Here is a 26,057-nt window from a genome sequence, read left to right as displayed (position 1 = left end):
TCCAATCGAATGCGCAACAAGCAATCCACCAATAACTAAAATGATATGGCTCATAGGTAAAGACTCGAAACCCCGTTAATCCTTATTCCTAAGGATATGAGTTAATTAATTAATGTGCATGCTCTAACACTAAGTTCTTCAAAAACAAATAAGAGTATTAATCCATTTATAAAAATTCAACATAAAAATTTAATCAGATATACTCCAATTTTAGAAGATGGGTAAAAAAAGTTTTGTATAAACAGAGAAAAGAAAAAGTTCAAATTATTTTATTAAGTATTAATCAACTTTATTAGACTAGTTTCTTATATTATAATATTATATTATATTATGTAGATACTAGGTCTCTGTATATCAAACCCTAAAAAAAGGAGAAAAAAAACTTCATTTATAAGTAAATGAAGAAAGATGATCTAAACCCTAATTAAACTCATTTCTCTCTCTCTCTCTCTTCTTTCTCTCACTAAAACAGTAATGGAGATTGAGGTAAACAAGAAGATGAAGAGATTCTTGTTAATTCTAAACTGCATTTTACTCGGCGTTGGAAACAGCTGCGGTCCTCTTATTATGCGCCTCTATTTTCTCCGCGGCGGTAAACGCATATGGCTTTCTAGTTTCCTTGAAACCGCCGGCTGGCCTATCATTTTCATTCCCCTTTTCATCGCCTATCTCCACCGCCGCCGCCGCCGCCGCAATCTCCAGTCCGACCACCATTCTACTCCATTGTTCTTCACAACTACGCCATTGTTCTTCGCCGGTATATTATATATGTTATTGTCTTTTTTCTATCATTCATATCATAGTATCTAACTTGATTTTTATGAACAATTCTTATAGTAGTTAGTGTTTTAAAAGTAGAATAAAAAAGTGATTTTGTTTTTAACTATTTGATTTATAATTTGTTTTTAAGTAAAAAGTTAATAAGAATTGTATTTTTAATAAATTTTAAATTATGCTACATAATATATATATTTTTTATTTTGATAAAATAAAAAATAAATTATGGGAAATAATAGACAGCAAAGAACCTATTGACATAATAGGTAAGGTAAAGAAATGATGTATTATCTCTTGTATTGAAAATATAAAAAATTTCCTTTTTAATTATTACATTTTCAATGCAATGAAAAGAAACCCCCGTAAATATTTTCTTACTCTATATGGTTTTCATAAATTATATATATTCATATTCACACAATAGAGCTCATTTGAATCTTTGTAACTGTTGAATAATTTTTAAAAAATACATTACATTTTCTCTCTCTACATTAAAGATAAATTAATTATAAATAATTAAATAAAAAATAATTTTATTACTTTTTTGTAGAAACAAAGCTTTTTTACATTAATCTGCATTTTAACAAATTCTGATCAATCATTATAATTAATTAATTATATACAGCTGCCATCATCGGAATACTGACCGGACTAGACAATTACCTGTACGCATATGGAGTATCTCTTCTTCCGATCTCCACCTCCGCCTTAATCAACACATCCCAGCTAGCTTTCACGGCGGGTTTTGCTTTTCTACTTGTAAGACAGAAATTAACTCCGTTTTCGGTGAACGCGATTTTCTTATTGACGATGGGATCGGTGTTATTGGCTATGCATTCGAATGGAGATAGGCCGGATGGGGAATCGAATAAGAAATACTATTTGGGTTTTATAATGACGGTTGCGGCGGCGGCGCTTTATGGGTTGGTTTTGCCGATGGTGGAATTGATGTATAAGAAGACCAAACAGAGGATGAGTTATACGGTCGTTATGGAAGTTCAACTTGTCATTTGTTTCTTCTCTACTCTTTTCTGTTGTGTTGGTATGTTCATTAATAATGACTTTAAGGTAAAAGTAATTGTCGAGATTCTGAACCTTATATCTAATATCAACATATTAATACCTAATCCAATTCATGGTTTGGTTTGGTTTTGCAGGCGATTCCAAAGGAAGCAAGGGAATATGAATTAGGAGAAAGAAATTATTACCTTGTATTAATAGGCAATGGAATACTATGGCAATGTTTCTTCCTAGGTGCAATTGGAGTTATCTTCACATCTTCATCTCTCTGTTCTGCCATCATAATAACAGTTGATCTTCCCATAACCCAGATCTTAGGTGTTCTTCTATACAAAGAAAAGTTCAAAACAGAGAAGGCACTTTCACTTATCCTTTCTCTATGGGGTTTTCTCTCCTACTTCTATGGCGAGATCAAACATGACCAAAATGTTAATGAAGATCAAATCCAAGAAGATAAACAGACATCGGATGATGTAGCTTAATGTAATAATCCATTTGCTAGTTTAAATTGTCAAAAATCATTCACAGGTTTATCATAATCTAGTTCTAGTTCTAGCTAGACTAATTAATTAATACACATTGATTTTGATGCTATATGATCAAATTACTTCATCTTACTTTTTACCGGTTTGAGAACAGGACCAAGAGTAACATTGACATTGAAGCTACAATCTTGAAACTGGTAGTTTCCCATAAATTCTTTCTCGAATCATTATCGTGATCAGATTCACTTTGTTTCTTCACGATTAGTTGGTCTCTTAGTTCCTTCAATGCTTTATCTCGTCGCTCACCCATCTGTCAATAAAGAACATAAATAACTGCTATAATCTGGATCATGGTTTAGAAAGAACTAAAGGTGAAATTATGAAAAAAGATCCGAAAATAGCCATCTACATATGTTGCCTCAACCCAAATAGAAGCAGGGTAAAGGGTAATCTTATATACTATAATCTAGATCATGGTTCTGAACAATCTTATATACTAAACGAAAAATAATTTGAATCCTATTTGGGGTTGAAGCAGCAGATGTAGATGCTAGTGAAGATGCTGTGTACAATGGTTCTACCTACATTCCAATTCTAAATGATCTTATCTTATGGTTTGGTTCAATCAAATGAGCAAAGAATTGGATTTAGCATTATTTGAAAACTGGTACTTTTTATATTATCGGTCACACTTACGATCCCATTGAGAAATTGTCAAAGTTAAAGGTAACTTGTACTAAATCTATAATCTAGATCATGCTTCTGAGCAAATCTTTTACTAAACTGAAATTTGTGATCGTGACAATGATTATAACAAAATAGGCTCAATAAAACGCTTGAACACAGCCTATTAGCTAGAACACTGAACTGATGACCAGATCTGAAAAAGACAATCAACATGTGTTGCATAACTTTTCTTATCTGCAATGCCTTATGGTTAATTTCGAAATGAACCTTCACTTTTGATTTCCTCAGCCTACAAGTTGAGTTGAGTCTTGGATTTTTAGCAAATTAAGTTTTTCAAGGTTTATGTAAATGTAGTTGAACTGTTCATTTACTGAAAAAATATTCAATTTTCTAAAAGTAAAAAAAACAGTAAGAATTGAGAGCATTACCCTTTGAAGCTTTCGTGTCTGAGACCGGGCTTCTTGGAGACAGAATTCCAGCCTAAGAACTCTCTTTTTCAACTCCTGGTCAGCTCTCTTATGTTTTTCCAACTGTACAGAAAAAAAAAGTATAAATATTATATATATATTATGAGTATAGTATTAATATAGCATGATTGAACATAATTAGATTTTGATAATCTACCTGAGACTCAAGGTCCTTTGTTTTCATATTCCAATGAGAAGACATAATCCTGATCTCGTCTCTTAATTTCTCAATTTCTTCATCCTTAAAATTAAGAAGCTGATTAATCTTCTCGCAATTTCTTGGTGAAATCTCATCCAACATTTTCCTCAATTCGCAATCTTTCTTTGCTCCAGATTTCGATATCGCTTCCATGATATCATGCTCTACCCTCAACACCTCATCCTTCAATTGCTTCTGTGAAGATTCCCTCGATTGAAGATCTTTCTGCAGAAGTTCTAACTGTTCTCCAAGTTTGAGAACTCGGGTTTCATGCTCTTGCAGTGTGTAATTTTTCTTATCCAATTCCTTTAACAATGTCAAACACTGCAACTGTGCAGATTGAGCAGATGCAGCACTTGCTTCCGCAATTGCTTTAGTTGTTGAGAGCTGTGATCTCAATTCATCGAGCTCCATATGCTGCATTAAGGAAATCAAACATAAAAAACAATGAATTAAAAAACAATGAATTACAATTTAAATCAAAATAACGATGTTGTCATGCATGTTAATATTAGCAATAACTGCTCAAATAGTTCCAATCATTACATAATTTTCAAAATTCTAAGCTGAAAGAAACTCTCAAAATTATCATTACACAATTAATAAATCTGAAATAACCCCATTTAGAACAACCCATAAGTCAATTTCATGTATAATCTTTTGATCTTATTTTGGTATGCATTTTTTCATCTGGATTTGTTATCTTTAACTCAGGCAATTTTTAAATGAAATCGTGATTGTGATAAAATATAAGTTTTTAAATAGGCTGACTCATTATTTGGAAATAACCAAACATAGAGCCTTAACTATGTTATTTAGCTCCCCCTTATCAATAATAAAATGTCTCTGAATTAAACAAGGAAAAGGTGTCTCTCAATGTACATTTTTTTAGTAAAATAAAGATATTTTATTAAGACTTAGAAGAAGAAGGAACATAGAGAAATAAAAAAACATGAAAGTACAGTAAGCATGAGGAGAAAAGGACAACAAATGAGGGGAAAGATGGAACCAGCCAAAACAAAACATTAAAAAGGTAGTGATATAAGCTCACTCAAAAGATTAAGCTTTAGAGAATAAAACAAAGGAATTGAAAGACAAATGAAAGTATATATACCCATGAAATGTAAAATAGGACTAGTGCATATCACTAAGTGCCCCCACCACCACTAAAGGACCACAAGCAATAGAAAATTAGCATAATATGTTTTGAAGAACTAAACTATTTAAAATTCATATCCATTCCATCTTTCCCGATAATCAAGACAAAACTTTTGAAACCATTCAAAATAAAGTGGTTCATCAACATAAATACAAATAAAAAGAAGCCAAAAGGCAATGCACAGTTGCTAGAAGAACCTAAAAACTAATTAACATACCTACAGTACCATTTTACAGGAACTATAGATTATTTAAGACTTTGTGTTACCCAATAATAATAAGAGTTACTATTTAAAGTTTACCGATCTTATCATCATGACCTCATTTCATGTTAAGAAATTGTCAGTGAGAATCGAAACTGAAACCTTTAGTGTCTTATAGACAAAACTCATTACAATTGAGCTACCCGGGTGGGGTATTTACAGATACTTGTATGTTTTGAATCTGAATCTAGATTCGGATCTAAGTAGGACAATGTTCATATACTAATACAACCCTGTTATTAAATACCATTCCATGTGGATCCACATTTGTATTAGAAATCTGGCCGAAATGAAGCCAATTATATCTAAACACAAATAAAATCGAACCCATTTAGAATATGGTATTTTCACCAGTTTGTTTGTCCTCTCATTGAGAAATCAATAAAATTATTGTGATTGTATTATGATACCCAAACCTCTTAAATCCAAGCCTATTGTGACTTAGTTACCTTTTATATCCTAACCTCCACACAAATTCACCTACTATAAATAAATAATATGATTACTAGATATAGAAATAGAAGAATCCATTTGCAAATAAGGTTGAAATTTAGTTAATTTATGGAGATCCATGATAATTGGAGATAATTTGAGAATATTGGAAGAATTAGACATCAATCTTAAACCAAAAGATCCAAAGAAGGAAGCCGATATCAGATTTCAGTACCTTTTCAGCTACAAGAGTTGATGCCTGAAGCTCCTCATTTCTCTCTTCCAAGCATTTCTGCAATTTAGACATCTCGCCTTCGATCTTCTTAGCTCTCGTCTCCGCCTCCTATTATTACAACAATTCAAACATTTCCTTACAAAAATTGAACTGATTTCACTCCCCAAAATCACAAATCGCCACAACCTATACCTGTCTCGTTAGGGTTTCGTGAGCGCATGACTGCTCTTGCAAAGCGAGACGATTACGGACATCCTTCAGCTCTGCCGCTAATGACACTACATTCCGCCGGAAACTCTGTTTCTTCTCGCTCAGATCTTTCAATAATGGATCCATATCTGCCGACATCGCAGCTAAACCAAAACCAAAACCGCAACTCTGATCTAACGCTTCTTTTCTCTCTCTCTCTCTCTCTCTCTCTCTCTCTCTCTATCTATCTATCTATCTATCTATCTATCTATATCCTTCAACTTGAAATGAACCACGAATCTCCTGCGCATATGATAGGACAATTGGAAGTGCATTTAATTCAAAATTCCTACAATTTACACGGATAATCTTTTATTAATGAACCTCCATACTTCCAACCTTTTACCATATATATTCATTCATCTCCGGCAAGCAATAAATTAGAGAGAGAAACACATCTTCATCGCTATATTAACAAAATCTCAATGAATCAAAGCTGAATCCGACTTCGATTCCAATTTCAGACGATAGATCATCACAAGATGCATTTACGTGGCTAAATCTTGAGAAAAATCAAAGAGAATAGTAAAAAACTTACTCAGAGAATCACCATGTGGAAACTGAACAGCCAAGATCCAAATTCACGAGCTCTGCGTGAATTGAATTGAATTTGAACAGACAAGAGGGATCAAACAGGTCTCCGCGAATCCAGGCCGTGGAATATACAATCCGACGGCTTGAGACTTGAGAAATCGAGGAGAGAGAAAGCTGAAAGCGAAGGGTCGGATTTTGAATACAGGTCCGTGTGTTTATAAAAGGGATAACGAACCTCAGGTTCGTGTAATAAGCCTGAATACCGAACCTGTGACTTGTTTGACCTCAAGCGCGGCAAATCCAAATTTTGGGATTTGTCCAGGTGGAGTAATAAGGATCGTTGGATGAGTATTCATGCGCGCATGTGGATAAGTGGTTGTTGATGTGGGTCCGGTGGGTCCGGTGGGACCGGTCTCAGCGTATCGCCACCATGCAAAAACAAAAAGAAATGACAGCCACATATATACAATACAAGTACTTTATTTTGAATTATTTCCTTGTGTCAACGCCATTTTTGAGAGAAAAATAATTTGTCTATTTTTATATTTGTAATTATTTTTCTATCTTTGTCACAATTCATTTAATAATTGATTTTTTTTTACTATAAAATTATTTTTGGAATCTCAGGTTATTTTTAGTATTATTTAAAGAATTATGAATATTTTTAATTTAAAATTTTAACACGTTTTTTGTTTTAACTTAAATTATTAAAAATAAAAATCACTTTACTTATTCTAGTAAGTTTATAATTTATGGTGAATCACTTTTATATTTATACTAAATCTCAATCCACATTTTTTTTCTTTATAATTCAATTATTTATGTTTTCTTGATATTATCCATTTATATTAAAAATGATAACAACCGTTTAAACAAAACAAAGTTAAAAACATGAAAATAAAAAAATTACAAACACGTTGTCTAATAGGTTATTAAGCTTGTATCTTCGTAGGTTTTTCGAAGCAAATCATAAAAAACGTGATAATAATAGTCCACGACAAAATAATTGAGATTACAACCAAAATATGTATATATATGTATCATATCAGTCACCTCAATTCAAAATTATCAGAGACAATCGCATTACTCAATTAATTTTAGTCATACTTTTAAAAAAAACCTGTAAATATTAATCATTCACGACATTGCAAAAAATAAGTGAATCATCAATTTTACTTTTTTTTTTGTAACATGCGACAACAAATTATCATAAAACAATATTTTTTATACACAAAACATTCGTAAAAAAATTCATCGTAATATTATTTTATTCAAATAATTGAATGAAAATTTTCACCCTCAAAATTCTTCAAAACAAAAATCATATGAAATTATCTAAGTTCAATGTACCCAGAAGTATTAAAGAATGAACTCAAACACTAATAGTTAATTTATATTTATATTTAATTCCACTAACGAATCACTAATATGATCATAATTCCACTAACGAATCACTAATATGATCAAAACATGTTCTTGTATATGACATTTATATATGTTTTTTTTTTTTTACTTTCTTTATCTTCTTGTTTTAAACATAATTATTATTTAATTATAATTTTGGTTTTTTAATAAATCTTATTTGTTTGATGTTGGGTTATTAATTTTTTTTATTAGTTTTGTTTTAAAAATATTATTTTTATGAAAAAATACGATTATTTGATTTTTATATTATATTAGTAAAACATTTTTTGTATTATTTAAATTTTAAAAAATGATAATATTTTTATTGGTAAATTGAATGATTGAATAGTTTAAAATAAATCAAATATCTTAGGTGGATTTTAATTAGGAAAACTCAACATAAAAAACAATCCTAAGAGAAATTTTAAATATTTTTGTAACATTTTTTTATAAATAAACAATTATATTTTATTATTTGAATGATTTAATGAAATATTATTAAAAAAATGAGTGTACAAAATTTTGTAATATTTTACTGAGAAATAATACATAAAAAAAGGTCTGTCATCTTCCATTCGAGTCAATTATTCCAGTTGTGCCATTCCGGGAGGTAATTGTATCTCGATTATGCCAACATCTGAACGTTTAAAGAAATCTTAATTTTGTATGTATAAAATTATTTTTAAATGTACAACCTTAAATATATATTAAAAAATCAAATATAGTAAAAAACACAATCTGTATGTAGGACAAATACATTTAAATTTATTCTCAAATTCTGCATAAATCAAAACTCAACTTTTACTCCATAGTGATAGATATTTTCAAATAAATCCATATAATATTTAACTCCATAAAGATTTTAATGTTTAAATTAATGTCAAAACAGAAAGTGTCCAAATATACCACAACAAGAGTTTATTAAGAATATTTCATTGTTGACAACGCAATAACTCAACAATAATTAAATATAATTTCAATCATCATTTTATTAATTATATTATTTAATTTATTAATTAAAATAATACAATTTTATTTTTAAAATTTTATTTGTCATTTATATAAAATGTCCAAGAGGTAAGCACATAACCCACAAACACTTAAACATTTAATCAAACGTAAAACTTGTTGCATGACAGGCTCGTACACAAAATCTCACAAGAAGACAATGGATATCCACGTCTTATTGTCGTTAGACCTGAAGAAAATATTTTATTTATCATTATATATGCTATTTAAGTTTTTTTATTTAAAAACCACTTAATCAAAATCATTTTTTTCAAACGTCCAATTTGACTCATTGAGAACTATAGGCACAAAATAAAATTATTTGAAAATTATAATTCTATTATTACTATTACTTTTAGAAATTGACAAAATAAAAAGTGAATTGATTTTATTTTATAAAATATATGTGTGAAACTGTTTAAGTAAAAGATAAATAAAAAATATTTAAAGATCACACAAACTCAAAATTTTGGTGAACCACGAAATCAATACTAAGTTCTCTATTTATCCCTCCAACTATCATTTTCGGGTGTAGTTCACATGGTTTTTTTTTTTTTTTTTTTCAATTTTTACTGTGTTCATATTTTCTTTTATCGATCTTATTTTTTACTCTCAATCTCAATGTATAAAATAAATAAATAAAGCTTTGGTAAGAAATTATGATTAGGTCCAACTATAATTTTATCTAAGCTAAATTTATATTGAATTATGATCCTGCATTTTAGAGATTAAAATTTTTGTTTCATAAAAATATGTTTGAAATAATAAGTACGTCATTACAAGAATTAGATGAACGATAGAAATTGACCTATTAAGAGAATGTTGACCTAGGATGTGAAGAGAGAAGAAAAGTAAACAAGCTTAATATTTTAATAATGGAATGTAACAATTATAAATAAGTCAACAGAATGTATTAAAACATTAAATAACTTTATAAATTAAATAAACTTAACCTTTTATTTTATATTTTCTCCTCAAGATTGTCATATTTATTTAAGATTAAGTTTGTTCCTCAATTCTGAAAATGGACATGCTGCATCGAATAATTCAGGTTTCTCTCATATAACGTGATAATCGATTTCGACATGCATCGTCATTTCATGAAAAACTGGATTTCGGAGATGTGGATCACCACTTGATTATCACACCAAAGTTAGAGATTAAAAATGTTGTTTTGATTCCCAAGTCATTTAGAAGATAACATATCCATTGGATCTCGTATATCGTAGTCGCAAGACTACGACACTCAGTCTATGTAGATGATCATGAGACTGTTGTTTGTTTATTATGTTTCTAATAAACTAATGCGTTACCCAATTTAATATAATTCTATGACTGATCATCTTGATTCCTAACAAGAAGTGTTAGACTATGTTATATTAGTTGATATTATATTATTATATATGATTAAATGAGCTAGAGATACGGCCCATTAGGTTATAGAATATTCATGTATATATATACAATCTACACAGCCCCTATTCAGGGTTAAAAATGAAATTACATTTGACATGGTATCAGAGTCTATCTAAATATTAAACCCTACTCAATATTTTGTCCAATCACCACCGATATGTCAAACGGTGATGATATTTCCGGCGTCTTCGACGCGGAGTTGTAGTCTTCCGGCAACCCAACCTCGGAGACGAGTTTCGCTCGGCAGCTTGCGACGTTGCTGCAGCAAGTGGCATTCGGTGGAGCTGCTGGTTCGATTCGTACAAGCGCGGCTGATGGAAGCCAACCTCCAAAGGACCCATTTTTTTGAGTAGTACTGATTTGCCCGGTCTCGTTATTACTCCTGTTGTTTTGAAGGATAATAATTATGTTGAGTGGTCAAAATCGTTTCGTTTATCTTTGGTGGCTCGTCGTAAGATGGGTTTTTTAAATGGTACTGTGGTGAAACCAGAGGGTGATTTGGCACGATTGGAGGATTGAGATGTTGTTCAGGCAATATTAGTTCAATGGGTATTAAACACCATTGATCCTAAGTTGCGTGGTGAGATTCCTTACTGTGATGAGGTGGGCCCTTTATGGAGTTTTCTTGAAGAGCGTTATGTTGTTTCGAATCGAACCCATCAGAACTCCTTTCTTCGTGAATTGTCTTCATGTAACTAGTATGCGACGATGTCCATCTCTTATTACATTGGGGGCATTACAATGCCCATGGGAGGAGCAAACTATCTTATTTCCTCTTCCGATATGTGAGTGTGGCAGCCCCCTGACACAGATGTAGAGTTTACGTGATATAGAGCCTTATCATTAGTTTTGGGGGGGCTTAAGCTCTGAGTACTCTACTACCCATTCTTCTTTATTGGCGCAGAAACCCCCACCCACGTTGAACAGTGCTTATCAGATGCTTCGTGAAGCTGAGGATGCCTGTAATGCTGATCAGAAGGTCGTCTCGCATGAACTTTTTGCTTTATCTTCTTGCCCTTCTAATGTGGTTGATAAATCAAAGTTGGTGTATTCTCACTGTAAGAAACCGGGACATGATGTTGCTGACTGTTTTGATAAGCATGGGTTTCCGGAGTGGTTTCTTAGTGACAGCGTAAAGGGCGAGGTGGTGATCCCAGACGCAGAGGCGCGACGGTTGGAGGTGCCTCGGCTGGAGGTGCGCAGGCTGCTGCCACGGTTCCGAGTTTCGTTGGAGGCTTTGGCGCGGGTTCAGCTGGTGCGTAGGGTTTGGTGGCGCAATCCCCTTCACCCCAACATGGTTCATTTCCTATTCCTGGTTTGACTCACACTCAATGGCCGAATCTCCTTCGCCTAGCTGGTAACGATGGTTCTTGCACTGATCGTTTGAGTGGTAAGTATCATTTATCTTGGATTATTGATTTAGGGGCTACTTTACATGCCATTGGGGTCCAAGACTATTTAGTTGATTGCTTTGTGGGGACGAAATGTCCCATTTCTCTACCCGATGATAGCATTGTTACCGCTCATATACGAGGTTCTGTGTACTTATCTCCTTAGATTACTCTGAAAAATATTTTATTTGTCCCATATTTGACTTATAACTTAATTTCTGTTACTCAGTTGATTGATGATTATCATGGTGATATCTCATTGTAATATAATTTATGTACTTTTCAAGACCACAGTACCAGGAAGGTGATTGGAGCAGGTGAACGAAGGGGGGGGGGTCTCTACTACTGGTGCAGTGTTCCGGCGTCACTTTTTGTCTGCTCAACTGAGAGTCTGGAGATTTGGAACAGTAGGATGAGACTTTCTTCAAATAGTGTGCTGCAGCATTTACCTGGTGTTAGTGTTACTCGTCGTTCTCCTAGTGTTAGCCCTTGTGATATCTGTCATCAGGCCAAACAGTTTAGGAGTGTTTTTTTATGAAACTGATTCATATACTAGGAGTATTTTTGATTTAGTACATTGTGACCTTTGGGGTCCTTATACGGTTCCCTCCTCTAATGGAGCACGCTATTTTTTTTACTTTGATTAATGATTTTAGTCGAGCTGTGTGGGTAATTCTTTTATCTGCTAAAACTGAAGTTTTCACTGTCTTTATAAAGTTTATTGCTATGGTCAAAAGACAATTTGGAGTTGATATTAGACATGTAAGAACTGTCAATGGAACATAATCTAATTGTTTGAAATCTTATTTTTCTAAGGCTGGTGTATTATTTCAAACTTCTTGTGTGCATACTCCTCAACAAAATGGTAAAGTAGAGAGGAAACATCGACATATCTTGAATGTTGCACGGGCTGTCATGTTCCAGAGTTCTATTCCTATTGAGTATTGGGGGGAATGTGTTCTTACTGCATGTTACTTGATAAATAAGACTCCTTCTCGTGTTTTGGGCTTTTGTACTCCTTATAAGGTGTTATATGGTACCGCTCCCACTTTATCTAACGTGCGTGTTTTTGGTTTCCTCTGTTATGCCTTTGATTTACGCTCTCGCCGTGACAAGTTTGCTAGTCGTAGTCGTAAGTGTGTGTTTTGTGGTTATCCCCTTGATAAGAAGGGGTAAAGGTTATTGGATTGGGAAACTAAGGAAGTTTTTGTGTCTCGTGATGTTGTTTTCTATGAAAATGAGTTTCCTTTTGCCCCTGTGGATTGTCTTGTCTCTGTTCCTCCCATTAGTGTTGTGGAGAAGGCACCGGACCAGGTTTCGGTAGGAGAGTTCATGGTGTCTGATGAGCTAGAGAGGGCTTTGAGCGAAGAGGCTAGTGCACAAGATTCGGTGAAGGAGACTAATGCGCAGGGCTCTGCTGAGGAGTCTGGTTCGCCGGTTGTGCAGCAGGCAAGCGATTCTAGCGTTGAACAGCCGTAATCGAGTGTCAAGTAGCCACAATTGGGCAGAGGTATGAGGACTCAGACTCCTTCTTCTTGGTTGACTAATTATATTACCCCCTTCGACATCATTCATCTGGCTCCGACCCTTCCCCAGGTACTCGGTATCCTCTTGCACATCATTTGAGTTATGATTTATTCTCTATGAGACATTGAAATTTTTTGGTTGCCATTTCTATAAGCGTTGAGCCTAAATCTTATAAACAGGACTCTCGTGATCCTGGATGGCGCACAACCATGCAGAGTGAGATATGAGCCTTAGAGGACAATGGAACGTGGAGTTTGGAGAATTTACCTCAAGGGAAGAAGGAATTGGGTAGTCATTGAGTCTACAAGATCAAGCACAATTTTGATGGGTCAATTGAGCGCTTGAAGGCACGTATGGTTATCTTTGGCAACCATCAGCTTGAGGGGATTGACTACTCTGAGACCTTTGCTTCAGTTGTCAAAATGAGTACTATTCGGGCCTTCATTGCAGTTGCTGCTGTTCGGGGTTGGCACTTGCACAAGATGGATGTGCATAATGCCTTTCTCCATGGTGATATGACAGATGAAGTATACATGCGTCTACCACCAGGTTTTGAGTTCGGTCATACCAACAAAGTGTGTCGCTTGTGTAAGTCTCTCTATGGACTGAAACATGCGCCTCGTTGTTGGTTTGCTAAACTGACAATTGTCTTCCTTTCTTATGATTTTATTCAGTCTCGTTCGGATCATTCTCTATTTTCCTTTGTGAGCAATGATGTTTTCTTACATGTCTTGATATATGTGGATGACATGATAGTATCAGGGAGTGATTTGGGGACACTAGAGGCCTTCAAGCAATATTTATCATCATGTTTTCATATGAAGGACTTGGGGGATCTGAAGTACTTTCTAGAGGTTGAGGTTGCTAGGAGTGCTGAGGGCATTTCTTTGTGTCAACGGAAATACATTCTAGATATTATTTCCGAGTGTGGTTTTCTGGGTGCTAAGCCTGCTGGTTTTCCTATGGAGCAAAATCATAAGTTGGGGGAGTTAGTGAGTGTGCAGATGGAGGATCCGGAGAGCTATCGACGGTTGGTGAGGAGATTGATATATTTGTCTTTCACAAGACCTGATATAGCTTACTTTGTACATATATTATCTCAGTTTATGCATGACCCATTACAGGATCACTGTTAGGCAGCATTACGGGTTGTGAGATATTTAAAGAATGCCCTAGGATAGGGTATACTCTTGAGGAGTGATTGTGATCTTCGGTTATTTAGATGGTGCGATTCAGACTGAGCATTCTGTCCCAAGTCTCGTAGATCGGTTACTGGGTGGTTGGTGTTTCTTGGCTCTTCTCTCGTGTTCTGGAAGTCCAAGAAATAGCCAATTTTGGCCTTATCTTCCGCTGAGGCTGAGTATCGATCTTTAGCAACTTTGATTTGTGAGTTGAAGTGGCTACAAGGGTCATGATGTTCCTTGAAGTACCTCAATCGGGTATGCATGTGTACTCAGACAAACAATCAGCTCTTCATATGGCTCAGAATATAGTGTTTCATGAGCGTAACAAGCATATTGAAGTGAATTTACATTTCTTACGGGATCATATCCAGGATGGGGCTATTGTTGCTTCCTATGTTCCCACGACTTCTCAATTGGCTGATATTCTCACTAAGCCTCTTGGGAAACAATTATTCGACCATTTTAGATCCAAGTTGGGAATATGTGATTTGCATGCTCCAACTTGAGGAGGGGTGTTAGACTATGTTATATTAGTTGATATTCTATTATTATATATGATTAAATGTGCCAGAGATACGACCCATAATGTTATAGAATGTTCATGTATATTTATACTCTACACAAACCCTATTTAGGGTTAAGAATGAAATTATATTTGACAAGAAGCCTAATTCGAATCGGAAAAACTCTTGAGAATCAAATTATTATTAGCAGAATAAAATACCCCAAGAGGACAACCATTTAGATATCTTACAATTTCCAAGGCTGCCTTTCAATGTGTCATGAAAGACTTTTGCATAAATTGACTCAACTATTGAACCACAAAAGTAATATAGAGCGAGTCAAATTTAGATAGATTAATCTACCAATAAGGCGTCTATATTTTTTCAGTTCAGTCAATGAGTTACCACCATCATGTATTACAACCCATTTCTATTTTTGTGAATTTAAGTCACAAAAAAAATTAGCATCACCTAAAATTTTAAATGAGAACTTATAATTAAGTTGTCTTTTAACATTATATATTTCATTGAGATTACTTCTTGCAATCAAAATATCGTCAACATTTAAAAGTACAACAGTAACATCAAATTATGTCTTTTTCATATAGAGGAAATGGTCATGAGATGATTCAAGAAACTCAAGACTAAAAAGGTTTGATTAATTTCAATATTCTATTGGCTCGAAACATATTTAAGGCCATAAAGAGTAGTTTTATACAACTTGAAAAATTAAGTTTGTCATCCTTATAACCAGGAGGTAATGACATATAGACATCATCATCAAGTTTTTCATTTAAGAAATCATTATCTATGTCAATATGATGTAGGTGTCATTGTTTGGCAATAGTTATAGAAAATAAATTTATGAGAGTTACGCGTTTTACAATCGGTGCGAAACTATTATGGTAATCAACACCATTTGTTTGATTATACACTAGTAAAAAAAAGGCTAATCCCACCAAAATGAATTGATGCAATATTGTATTATTATTATAGGGTTATGCTGTTAGGGATCCCTTCTTCCTAAGTGTAAGTTTTCAAATCTTCTAAATCATCAAAGCTGATAATCTAATGTATTTATATTTCTTATCCATTTGATACCGATTCCAGTCACTTAGGATGCTTAAAATGAGCTCAGATCTGTAGTGGGATAATCAATGATTAAAAATGTTTCTGTTCATATAAGTCTGTAATTGACTTTTTGTGAACTTATCTGTTAATTTTGTAATTCTTATAATTATTTTCTTGTTGATTTCAATGAAAGGAAGTTTATGTATTCACTGTTAAAAGGTCTTCTAACAAGTATATGGTCCAAAGAGACTTGTTGATACCAATTACAGATGTTGATACTTATAAGTGAGAACTATTGAGTTTTATTTCATCTGCTTCCAATGTCAATAGAAAAATCTAACAACATACAACTTCCATTGGAATATGAAAGACTGGCTTTACTGGGATTGGTGTTAGAGCTACTTATGCCGGTTAGCATGACATAAGCTTTAGTTGAGTAAATCTCTATCATTACCAACTATTCCTTTTGATGCTGCCAAAAGGTTATGATGGGCGTGTTTGACATATTTTTTCTCATTAAGTTAAAGTAAATTTACTTTGTTTTTCTCATTTAGTTAAATTATAACTACTTTGTATTTACCATTTGTTTATGTTGTTAAGGGTAATGAAATGTTTCTTATTTGGATCTCATTGCAGGCGGCAATAGACCACATAGTTAATTTAGCTGCAATGCAAAATTTTATTACATGCTGGTGATCAAATATTAATTCCAATTGTGTTTAGAGGTGCTGTGGAGTTGGTGTCAAAAAGGTGGGATGTAAAAAATTTTCAATAATTGTTGTTTCTATATTTTTATATTTTTATGAATGTTCTAAATTGCGATGGCCTGGCGGTAAGTGACTGCCTACAGCCTCGGGTGCCTAGGCGGTTTAAATATTTTCACTATATATAAGTATAAATAAATTTCAATTTAAATATAATCTAGTCACCCCAGCCTCAAAATATCTCTTTTCTTAGTATATTTTCCTCATAATTGTTAAAGTTATATGATGTGCCTATATAAATATTTGGTTAGGACTTTTGTTTTGAACAATGTGTTGATGTCCAATTTTATTGGTATATTTTCTCACATATTAAATAAATTTTAAATAAATAGTGAATAAATGGAAGGTAAGAATTTTTTATTAATTTGTATATATATATATAAATATTAGAAATTAATTAATTAAAAATAATAAATAATTAAATAATTAACAACCGCCTCATGTATAAGCGGGGCGGTGTAGGACCGTCCATCGCTATTTAGAACACTGATTTTTATATAATTATTTTAGTATGCAAATTTGTCTTTTAATTTAATTGTTTTTTAATAATATTAAATACTTGTAATATGTTAGTTAATGATTTTTTATTTAACTATTAATATGATTTTAAGAGATAATATTGTTGAGATTATTTATATTTCTTTTGTTATTATTTAAAATGTTAATAGTAAAAAGATGATATTCTAAATGTTCTTTTTAATGATTATTTAATTTAAAATTGTTAAACAAATTAAAATATAAAATAAAATTGTTAAAAATAAATAAATTTTTGGCAACGCTTAAATGAATGTAAGCGTTGTTAAAACTAACGCCCACCCTGTTTCTGGTGTCGCAAGAATAAGGGTAGCTGATCTTTTTGGCGACGCTTTTAAGTCTTGGCAGAAATTTTTTAAGCGTCGTCGAAAGTTTTTTTTTGTTATTGTCGTTAAATGATCATACAAACTAAAAATTTCGGTGAACCACGAAATCAATATTAATGAAGTGTTTGGTTGATGTGATTCCCGGATATTCAGGATTCATCCATTCCTCTCTAAATTTGGAGTAATGAATCTCAATTCCCGTTTGTGATGCACTTTCTCTTCTATGATATCCACTCTCCCACGACGTCTCTTTCATAATTATAATTATAATATTATATATATTTTTTCTTTTATAATTATATTAGACGTTTTTTATAATTAAAATAATAATAAAATTTTTAATTTATTTATTTAAAGAAATTATTTAAATAATATCAAGGAATTATTTAAAATAAAATATAATTAATAAAATAAAATTTTAATAATAATTACAATAACTAATAATAATAAACATATTTTTTATAATTAATTTTAAATATTATATATTAATAATAAAATTATAATAAATTAATTAAAATATAAAAAACATAAAAATAAAATATCAATTTTATATAAAATAAATATTTAAAAAACATTAAAAAGGTTAAATATGAAATATTTTAATAAAAAATATTGTTAAAATATTATACGTTATAATATATGTTATTAAGTAAAACATTATATTTAATTTGATTAATTATTAATGTATAATATTTTAAAGACTTTATCTTGTTTGATAGATAACTTTTACCCTGTTTCTGGTGTCGCAAGAATAAGGGTAGCTGTTCTTTTTGGCGACGCTTTTAAGTCTTGGCAGAAATTTTTTAAGCGTCGTCGAAAGTTTTTTTTTGTTATTGTCGTTAAAAGATCATACAAACTAAAAATTTCGGTGAACCACGAAATCAATATTAATGAAGTGTTTGGTTGATGTGATTCCCGGATATTCAGGATTCATCCATTCCTCTCTAAATTTGGAGTAATGAATCTCAATTCCCGTTTGTGATGCACTTTCTCTTCTATGATATCCACTCTCCCACGACGTCTCTTTCATAATTATAATTATAATATTATATATATTTTTTCTTTTATAATTATATTAGACGTTTTTTATAATTAAAATAATAATAAAATTTTTAATTTATTTATTTAAAGAAATTATTTAAATTATTTAAATAATATCAAGGAATTATTTAAAATAAAATATAATTAATAAAATAAAATTTTAATAATAATTACAATAACTAATAATAATAAACATATTTTTTATAATTAATTTTAAATATTATATATTAATAATAAAATTATAATAAATTAATTAAAATATAAAAAACATAAAAATAAAATATCAATTTTATATAAAATAAATATTTAAAAAACATTAAAAAGGTTAAATATGAAATATTTTAATAAAAAATATTGTTAAAATATTATACGTTATAATATATGTTATTAAGTAAAACATTATATTTAATTTGATTAATTATTAATGTATAATATTTTAAAGACTTTATCTTGTTTGATAGATAACTTTTATTTATTAACAGAAAAAAATTGAATCATTTAATTATTTATATATATATATATATATATATATATATATATATATATATATATATATATATATATATATAATAGGATAAATATATATATATATATAATAGGATAAATATCATATGTTTATATTTTATTAAATTATGACACACCTCAATATTTTATACATAGTAAAATTACAATATTAAAATAAAAGGTTGTTGAACACATTAGTTTAAACATTAAATCTTGATGGAGCTAAATATTATATGGCTTTATTTAAAAATATTTATAATTATGTAGTCAAGTTGAGTTTTGATTCAGGCAGAAATTGAGAAAATAAATTTAAATGTATTTGTAGCTACATAAACATTGTATTTTTGACTATATTTGTTTTTTAATATATATTTAAGGTTGTACATTTAAACATAATAATTTTATAAGATTACCTTTAGAAGGTTGTTGAATACATGAGTTTAAACATTAAAATCTTTATGATGTTAAATATTATATGACTTTATTTGAAAACATCTATAATTATGTAGTCAAAGTTGAGTTTTTATTTATGCAGAAATTGAGAAAACAAATTTAAATGTATTTGTCGCTACATAAACATTTTGTTTTTGACTATATTTGTTTTTTTAATATATATTTAAGGTTGTACATTTAAAAATAATAATTTTATGCATAAAAAATTAAGATTTCTTTTGTATAAACAAAAATATCTAAACAATTCTCTTAGGACTGTTTTTTATGTTGAGTTTTCTTAATTAAAATTCACCTATCGATATTTTATTTAATTTAAACTATTTAATCATTCAATTTATTAAAAAAACATTATCATTTTTTATATTTAATTTATACAAAAATGTTTTAATAATTTAATAAAAAAAACTCAAATAACGTATTTTTTTCATAAAAATAATATTTTAAAAATATAACTAATAAAAAAATTAATAATCCAACATCAAACAAATAAGATTTATTAAAAATTATAATTAAATAAAAATAAAAAGAAAGTGAAAAAACATATATAAATGTAATAGGCAAGAACGTGTTTTGATCATATTAGTGATTCGTTAGTGTGGAATTAAATATAAGTATAACAAAACTATTAAAAAAAAAAGGGCAACCGTTTAAAAAATTTATGCCAAACCTTAAAACAGTCGCCAAAAAGATCAGCTATCCTTATTCTTGCGTCACCAGAAACAGTTTGGACGTAAGTTTTAACAACGCTTACCTTCATTTAAGCGTTGCAAAAAGTCTATTTATTTTAATTGCAGGAAATAATCTCAATAAAATTTGTAAGGTTAGAAGACAACTTAATTCTAAGTTCTCAATTAAAATTTTAGGTGATGCTAATTATTTTTCGTGACTTGAAATTAAAAAAAAAAATAGAAATAGGCTATAATGCATGATGGTGGTAACTCATTGACTGAAAAATATAAAAGCGTTATTGGTAGATTAATCTATCTAAATTTGACTTGCTCTATATTACTTGTCGTGGTTCAATAGTTGAGCCAATTTATGCAAAAACCTTTCATGACACATTAAAAGGCAGCCTTGCAAATTGTAAAGTATCTTGGGATATTTTATTCTGCTAATAATAATTTAATTCTCGAGAGTTTTTCCAATTCGAATTAAGCTTCTTGTTAGGATTCGAGACGATCAATCATATGATTACAGTAGTTTATTGGAAATCAAGAAACAAACAACAGTCTCACGATCATCTACATAGGCCGAGTATCATAGTCTTGTGACTACGATATACGAGATCCAATGGATATGTTATCTTCTAAATGACTTGGGAGTCAAAAACAACAATTCCAGGCAAACTTTAGTGTGATAATCAAGTGGCGATCCACATCTCCGAAAATCCAGTTTTTTCATGAAATAACGAAGCCCGTCGAAATTGATTGACATGTTGTACGAGACAAATTTGAAACCAGAATTATTCACTACAGCATGATCTGTCCAAGTCTCAACTTGCTAATATTTTTATAAAAACGTTATATTGCATTCCATTTTCGAAATAGAGTAACAAATTTAATCTTCAAAGATGTCCATTTTGAGGAGAAGATATAAAATAAAAGGTTAAGTTTGTTTTATTTATTAATTAGTTATTTAATGTTTTATTAGATTGTGTTGTTTATATATCACAACAGAAACAAGTTTATCCTTTAAGGATTTATTTGTAAATGTTACATTCCTTAATAAAAATTCTAGGGGCTCTTTTTTTTTCTTCTCTCTTTACATCTAACTCAACATTCCTATAGTTACAAATTTTTCTGGATTCTTTTAATGACATAATTGTTAATTCAAACATTTTAATGAAACAAAAATTAAAATCTCTAAAATTTATGATCATAATTCAATATAAATTTAATACTTAGATAAAATTAAAGTACATCCGAAAATGATAGTTGGAGGGATAAATAGAGAACTTAATATTATTGATTTGTTGGTTCAGTTCACCAAAATTTTGAGTTTTGTGATCTTTTAATTTATTTATCTTTTACCTAAACAGTTTCACACATATATTTTATAAAATAAAACCACTTCACTTTTTATTCTGTTAATTTCTAAAAGTAATTATAATAATGATAAAATTATAATTTTCAAATAATTTTTCTTAGACTAGTACTTCTGTTTGTTTGTGTTGTTTTTCTATTAGACAATGTAAGCACATGACACATCTATTGTTATTTTGATAGTTGATAGTCTACCTTGAGATTTCATATATATATATATATATATATTGAAGGCTCCTAACCCAAAAAAACTACTAACACAATCATCCTTAATAAGATAAGATTAAAGTGCACTAAAACTAGGGATAACTTATCCTTAGCTAACCGTTACATTAAAGATGAAAATATAAAGAAACTGCAAATCGACTACTTAATAAGATGTGCAAAACATGTGCACATGATAAATCAGTGGAAGATTAGCAAATGGATTAAACTAAGTTGTTATCTTCTGGGGTTTGATCTTCATTCTTCTTCTTCTTCATCTTCTGATTCTTATTATTATCTTTGATCTGTCCATAGAAGTAGGAGAGAAAACCCCAGAGAGAAAGGATGAGTGAAAATGCCTTTTCCGTGTTGTACTTCTCTTTGTAGAGAAAAACACCCAAGATTTGGATTATGGGAAGGTCAGCTGTGGTGATGATGGCAGCACAGAGAGATGAAGATGTGAAGATAACTCCAATGGCGCCTAGGGAGAAACATTGCCATAGTATTCCATTGCCTATTAATACAAGGTAATAATTTCTTTCTCCTAATTCATATTGCCTTGCTTCTTTTGGAATCGCCTGCAAAACCAAACCAAAGCAAACCAAACCGTTGAATTAATGGATGGACTAGCTAGGGAGGAGGGGGTATAATAATAATAAGTTTAACAATTATGCTGAGAAAATGAATGAATTAGGAGGTACGTACCTTAAAATCGTTATTAATGAACATACCAACGCAACAGAAAAGAGTAGAGAAGAAGCACATAACAAGTTGAACCTCCATAACCACCGTATAGGTCATTGCCAGTTTGGTCTTCTTATACATGAGCTCCACCATCGGCAAAACCAAGCCATAAAGCGCCGCCGCCGCAACCATCATCATAAAACCCAAATAGTATTCCTTATTGGATTCCCCCTCCGGCCTGTCCCCGTTCGAATGCACGGCCAGTAACACTGACCCCGTCGTCAATAAGAAGATCGCGTTCACAGAAAACGAAGTTAATCGCTGTCTGAAAAGGAGAAAAGAGAAACCCGCCGTGAAAGCTAGGTGTGAGGTGTTGATTAAGGCGGAGGTGGAGATAGGAAGGAGGGACACTCCGTAGGCGTAAAGGTAGTTGTCCAGTCCGGTCAGTATTCCGATGAAGGCAGCGGCGAAGAAGAGGGGCGGAGTTGTGAAGAAGAGAGGAGTAGATTGTTGTTGTTGTTGGCGGCGGTGGAGATAGACGATGAAAAGGGGAATGAGAATTATGGGCCAGCCGGCGGTTCCAAGGAAACTAGAAAGCCAGATTCGTTTTCCGCCGCGGAGAAAATACAGGCGCATAATGAGAGGGACGCCGCTGTTTCCGACGCTGAGTAGGATGCAGTTGAGAATGAGCAAAAACCTCTTCATCTTCTTACTTACAACAAGAGTACTGTTTTCTCCACCATCAATCTCCATAACTAACCAAGACTCAGACTCAGACTCTCTCTTTACTCTGTTTTAGTGACAAGGAGAGAAATGATTTTAATAAGAAACAAATGTACTCATCATCGATATATATATAGTGTTATAATAGTTTATCATCATCGATATATAGTATTATAATAGTTGATTAAAGATGACAATTTGAAATCTTCCATCCAAAACCTTTTGACTCAATGTCCTGTTTGGACGATTTTTTCCCGAAACTAAACGGAGATAGGACAGGAATAATATTTGTGTCCCCGCCTTCACCTGAACACTATAAAACATAATTAAATATATTAAATCACTCATATATTTATTTATTTACTATATTTTATAAGAGTGATAAATTTATTTTTTTATAATAATACAAAATTTCAATATATTATAATATATATTATATTAAAAAAATCCGTTTATATAATAATATTTTTAAATTTTTAATTCTTTTAAAAAATATTTTATGAAAACGGTGTTTCGCGGGAATTTCCTGAAATCGAATAGACCGAACGGGACGAGTATGATATTAAAAAATTTCTCGAAATAAAAACCGGACGAAAATGATAAATGCATCTCCCGCATCGGACCGCCCATTGTCATCCTATATAGTTGATGAGTATTAAATAAAAATCTTTTTAATAAAAAAAACAAAGACCTAAGGGAATTTAGGGCCTTGTATTCCACAAATTTTACTCTCTTTCTTCTTCTTTTTTATTTTTTTATATATTTACATCACTTACACCAACCAATGGAGACAAAATTATTTTTTCATAATGTTATGTCGATCTTCTTTTAGTTACAAGTTACAAAAGTAAATAAAATCCGTTTCATTATTACTGACGATATTTTATTTTTGAGTAAATTAGTTTCTTACACCAAACAAGGTATGAAAAGTGTAGAAACGGACAAATAGTATTTCTATGAAAGTTAAAAAAAAAAAAAAAAACATTTAGTTTAGGGTTAGTTTGATTAGCCATCAAAATTATAAAACATATTAAACTTTCATTGAATAATATTAAAAAAATATAAATTGAAGCGATTAACAATATCAAGACCTAATAACCATTACAAGCATGTTTAATGAATAGAGTGAGAAATAAGATTAATCAAACTAGGCCTTAGGTAGGTCGTATTTTGATAAGGGGGACTCTATTTTGCTATCCCTATGCATGACAATTTGAAAAACAATTTTATAGATTTTTATTTTTTAATCTCGTACTATTAACCCTCATATCCAATTGTCATAATCGACGACTATATGTGATTGTTGTATCCACCAATTACGTAGTGACTAATTTTGGTCGACAATCAGTATCTAATCGCCGCGTTATAGGTACCGGTTTGTCACAATGGTCAACTTTGGTCGACAACCACACATTATCGGTATACTTAATACCCGATTGTCACTATAGTTGATTTTTTTTGTCAACAACCACACATTATCGATGTATCCAATGATAGTTGCTGCTCCACATATCATGTTGATGATTGATCTCGCAATGACTGATTTTAGTCGACAATCATTATCTAATCGTTGTGTGTATATGTATCCGATTGTCATAGTGGTTGATTTTGATCCACACACCTAATACCCGATTGTCACTGTAATTGATTTTGGTTTTCAGGTAACTCGAATTTTGATAATTACTCTCCACTTGATAGTTATTCTCAGTAATTTTCTTGATCGTTGTTGTATATTTTGAATTGCGAGTAGTTTTTTTTTTTTTTTTTTTTTTTTTTTTTTTTTTTTTTTTGTATATTTTGGATTGCAAGTAGCTTTTTTTTGTTTAGTCTTTTTTACTTCAATATGACCACAAGTTAAAAAAAAATTAGGAAGGTTTGACTTTTAACCCAACTATAAGTTAGTTTTGACCGCAAGCTTAAAAGGTCTTGATGGAATCACACAACCACGCGGTCTTGGGTGAACTTTAAAAACTCGTTTGAATATTCAAACGAATGTTAATTCTAAAATAGATTATCTTAAGAATTACATTTTAATTTATCCCCTTTTCGGAAATGCCATACTAGACTATGAAATTTTATTATACACATATTTTTGTTTGAAATGCCCCTTCATGAGACACATTTTCAAAGAGCCCCTAGCATCGGATTAGGGAATTCTGTGCATGAGATGCATTTTTTTTATATGAGATGCGTTTTTTTAAATGCCCTAACTATCAAACTAGGAGTTTTATGCATGACCTGAGAATCTAAAGGAGACTTTGATCCTTTTATTCAATTAATTGGTTTTGGATCGAAACATTTTTAGCTTTAAAGATTTCGTGCCTTCGGCCTTTTGATTGCCTTCAACATTCATCTGTTTTCTTCAATTCTTGTCCTTCTATTCGCATGTTAACAGTTGCTCAACATATTTTTCTTCTCACGAAATGATTTTGGTCCGACGTCTGATCTTGACGTTTTGTCTTGAATCCTAGCTTGGCGCCACGTTTTTCAGAGTTTTAACCTACCTCGTCCTTCTTTTTTTAGAGAAATCTTATACCTCTTGGCTCGAAATAGTTTTTCACACTCTTAGTATATATGGTAGAATCGATACATCTAGCGAATGTCCGTTGATGATAAAAGAGTAATTAGATGGATGAAATAATTGTTTAGTTTTAGATAACACTCTCTTTAAAAAAACCCAAAGATCAAACAAGACCTAAGGGATTTTAGGTAGCCTTATGCTCACAAGTTTTACTTTTTTTTTGGAAAGATTCGATCACTTACACCAATGGA

The 26,057-nt window shown here is 31.2% G+C and overlaps 3 protein-coding genes across 3 annotated transcripts; 1 reads left to right on the top strand and 2 right to left on the bottom strand.

Annotated features, from left to right (window-relative positions):
• Positions 1-474: 474 nt before the first annotated feature.
• Positions 475-2,354, top strand: LOC124923762 (purine permease 1-like). Its single transcript, XM_047463733.1, has 3 exons — positions 475-757; positions 1,403-1,819; positions 1,935-2,354. Exons 1-3 carry the CDS (start codon positions 475-477, stop codon positions 1,961-1,963), a joined length of 729 nt encoding a protein of 242 aa, XP_047319689.1. The 3' UTR covers positions 1,964-2,354.
• LOC124927845 (nuclear envelope-associated protein 2-like) lies at positions 2,285-6,142 on the bottom strand. The gene is made up of 5 exons (XM_047468328.1): positions 5,916-6,142; positions 5,724-5,831; positions 3,594-4,052; positions 3,398-3,499; positions 2,285-2,592 (listed from the first exon to the last, which is right to left on the bottom strand). The coding sequence occupies exons 1-5, from the start codon at positions 6,069-6,071 to the stop codon at positions 2,419-2,421; spliced, it is 999 nt and encodes a 332-aa protein (XP_047324284.1). The 5' UTR covers positions 6,072-6,142; the 3' UTR covers positions 2,285-2,418.
• A 7,846-nt stretch (positions 6,143-13,988) lies between these two features.
• LOC124923695 (purine permease 3-like) lies at positions 13,989-23,267 on the bottom strand. Its single transcript, XM_047463659.1, has 3 exons — positions 22,584-23,267; positions 22,141-22,456; positions 13,989-14,093 (listed from the first exon to the last, which is right to left on the bottom strand). The coding sequence occupies exons 1-3, from the start codon at positions 23,265-23,267 to the stop codon at positions 14,059-14,061; spliced, it is 1,035 nt and encodes a 344-aa protein (XP_047319615.1). The 3' UTR covers positions 13,989-14,058.
• Positions 23,268-26,057: the final 2,790 nt, after the last annotated feature.

Source organism: Impatiens glandulifera, chromosome 2, assembly GCF_907164915.1.
Source record: "Impatiens glandulifera chromosome 2, dImpGla2.1, whole genome shotgun sequence".
Taxonomy (NCBI): Eukaryota; Viridiplantae; Streptophyta; class Magnoliopsida; order Ericales; family Balsaminaceae; genus Impatiens; species Impatiens glandulifera.
This window is presented reverse-complemented; position numbering and strand designations above follow the sequence as displayed.

Excerpts from the sequence above, each read along its gene's own strand:
- LOC124923762 (XM_047463733.1), top strand. The coding sequence starts at position 475 with ATGGAGATTGAGGTAAACAAGAAGATGAAGAGATTCTTGTTAATTCTA. Across the intron at positions 758-1,402 it reads TACGCCATTGTTCTTCGCCG|CTGCCATCATCGGAATACTG; the intron begins GTATATTATATA and ends AATTATATACAG. Across the intron at positions 1,820-1,934 it reads TACTCTTTTCTGTTGTGTTG|GCGATTCCAAAGGAAGCAAG; the intron begins GTATGTTCATTA and ends TTGGTTTTGCAG.
- LOC124927845 (XM_047468328.1), bottom strand. The coding sequence starts at position 6,071 with ATGTCGGCAGATATGGATCCATTATTGAAAGATCTGAGCGAGAAGAAA. Across the intron at positions 5,832-5,915 it reads ACGAAACCCTAACGAGACAG|GAGGCGGAGACGAGAGCTAA; the intron begins GTATAGGTTGTG and ends TTGTAATAATAG. Across the intron at positions 3,500-3,593 it reads CAAAGGACCTTGAGTCTCAG|TTGGAAAAACATAAGAGAGC; the intron begins GTAGATTATCAA and ends TTTTCTGTACAG.
- LOC124923695 (XM_047463659.1), bottom strand. The coding sequence starts at position 23,267 with ATGAAGAGGTTTTTGCTCATTCTCAACTGCATCCTACTCAGCGTCGGA. Across the intron at positions 22,457-22,583 it reads TCATTAATAACGATTTTAAG|GCGATTCCAAAAGAAGCAAG; the intron begins GTACGTACCTCC and ends TTGGTTTTGCAG. Across the intron at positions 14,094-22,140 it reads GAAGATGAAGAAGAAGAAGA|TTCAGATCCCCCAAGTCCTT; the intron begins ATGAAGATCAAA and ends TCTAGAAAGTAC.